Here is a 2,207-nt window from a genome sequence, read left to right as displayed (position 1 = left end):
GGTCGTGACAATAAGAAAAGAGGCAAGTAGAGGCAATTTAAAGTTAACTTAAATAGGTGACAATCCATTGTAGATTAACTTCACAACAAATCCATTTCATCTTATCAAAGAAATATTGATAAAGAACCACGATGACTTCAAAGGAGACAAAGAAGCTTGAAACTACTTCACCGTGCAAGAGAAAATATGAGCAACACTTGCACCAAATTCAAACAAATGATGGAATCTCTCAGCCTCCTTGGGAGTCGTAATCTGCAAAAGAAATCATCTAAAACATCAACAATGTTCAACAACAGAGATTTCCCCACCAAAGCTCAAGGGCAATGTTCATATAGACAGAGAGATCTGTTGACGATCATATTATAACTTGCCAGCCCCATAGCCAGAATGGTAAAGAACAGGAATAAAAACTTTTATACATTCTGTATGACCAACTGCAACTGAAAAACAACAGACCAAGACATAAAACAATCATGAAATGGTATTAACAATTTTTAAGACTTAGTGAGCACAACTGCATCATAAACAGAACCGTTAGCAAAGTCATCCACCAGTAGAGCTAGATTAGATAGAGCCGAAACAATATTTTAGAACTCCACCCTTTTGCTATACAAACAAATTTCCTCCTCCTTTCCTTTTCGTACCCCTGCGATGTAACAAAAAGAAAAAGAGAAGAAAAGGAAGAATTTTTCTTCGCACGCATTCTAAAACATGTATACATATTTTACATAGAAACATGTAAAGTTGGGCAATTGAAAATAGAACTAATAAAGGCAATATAAGAAGAAAAATTTTCATTAAGCGCATAGTCAATCATACAACTTTTGATAATGTATCCATCATGTGAAGTCACTTTCCCTTATGACTCTTGTTATCTAAGTAGACCTTCATTGAGTACTAATTCATTTTGACTTGCTTCGATGCATTACTTCTTATCAATTAAAAATATTAGACAAAAGCAGCAATCGATCTGTCGATCATTATTACCTTTCCATCTTCAAACATCTGTTCCCATACCAAGCACCAAGCGGAACCAAGTCCAAGGAATCACTTAGCCCTTCCACGTAGTCCCTCTTGACCTGCAGACAAGTTCCAGGATTAGGATTAGGATTAGAGCTCTAATCTTGCTAGTGCAATATATCATTCTTCGAGGCGACACCTTTAACCATGCATTAGTGCGCTTTGATGGTGTGTACCCAGCATCTATATCAAGGGATTTCACCATGATTCCTTCACAAGAAGAACGTAGCGCATCATCAAGAAAGGTGTTCATCCTAGCCAAAGTGGCTTCGTTATCTGCACAAGAATCATCAGACTCTACCTGAAGAAAGATAGGTTAGGTAAATTACTAAATAGCTGGCAACAGAATGCTCATGTTACGTACTAACCAACAAAACAAAATTATGCACCAAGAAGAAACTTACAGTCATTTTCAACTCGAAATAACCCACTTGCCGTCACCAAATAAATCCTTCAGGTCTGATTTTCACACAGAAAATTTCAAAAACTAGGAGGACGATTTTACAATATCTATAAGCACTAAACTTCTACACTTATCGAAAGAAATAAAGATGCATACATTTTCGCCTTTGACGGAGTGGCAGATGCAACAATCTGTAGCCAAAGAATTTTACAGTTATGGAATCCTAAAAGGGATGTCTCTTCTTACTTAGGAGAATAGTTGATAAGCTACTCCCTTGATACTGTTTGATTGGGTACATGTATATATATTATTTGTGATGAATGAGAAGTTATTTTAATTACTAATGTAACACAATATACAAAGCACATCGAATATATTCTGCATGGTGCATGCCTATTAGGTAGGTATTTTCTTATTAGTTTAATATTTTAGTTAACTCAGTTGAAGTCTTTTTTTTATGTTTAATACATTGAGACTAATGAAAGGAAAATGAAGCATCTTAGCAGCTTCTGATAGAGATTGTAGGGTGATGTAACAGGCAAGTTGCTTATCATTGGTTGGCGTGCTTTATAAAATGGGTAAAGGTGGCTATCTTTGAAACACATGTAATCACACACGCACACACCTAGATAGATTGAGATTGAGATTGAGATGGAGATGGGTGGATTTAAAGAAGAGTTGATTTTCTGCACTACATGTCTGTGAAGTGTGACATTGAAATCTGAAGCTACCTATCACTCAAAACCTAAAGACGTGTTAACTCCTTTTCATTTCCTATTCACTC

General features: G+C 35.9%; 1 protein-coding gene across 1 annotated transcript; it reads right to left on the bottom strand.

Moving 5' to 3' along the window:
* Positions 1–801: 801 nt before the first annotated feature.
* LOC109220944 (DNA ligase 6-like) lies at positions 802–1,735 on the bottom strand. Its single transcript, XM_019385412.1, has 4 exons — positions 1,580–1,735; positions 1,425–1,479; positions 1,160–1,321; positions 802–1,079 (listed from the first exon to the last, which is right to left on the bottom strand). Exons 2-4 carry the CDS (start codon positions 1,428–1,430, stop codon positions 984–986), a joined length of 264 nt encoding a protein of 87 aa, XP_019240957.1. The 5' UTR covers positions 1,431–1,479; positions 1,580–1,735; the 3' UTR covers positions 802–983.
* Between the last annotated feature and the right edge of the window lie 472 nt (positions 1,736–2,207).

Source organism: Nicotiana attenuata, unplaced genomic scaffold, assembly GCF_001879085.1.
Source record: "Nicotiana attenuata strain UT unplaced genomic scaffold, NIATTr2, whole genome shotgun sequence".
Classification (NCBI taxonomy): domain Eukaryota; kingdom Viridiplantae; phylum Streptophyta; class Magnoliopsida; order Solanales; family Solanaceae; genus Nicotiana; species Nicotiana attenuata.
Note: the sequence above shows the minus strand (reverse complement) of the source record. Positions and strands in the feature narration are given on the sequence as shown.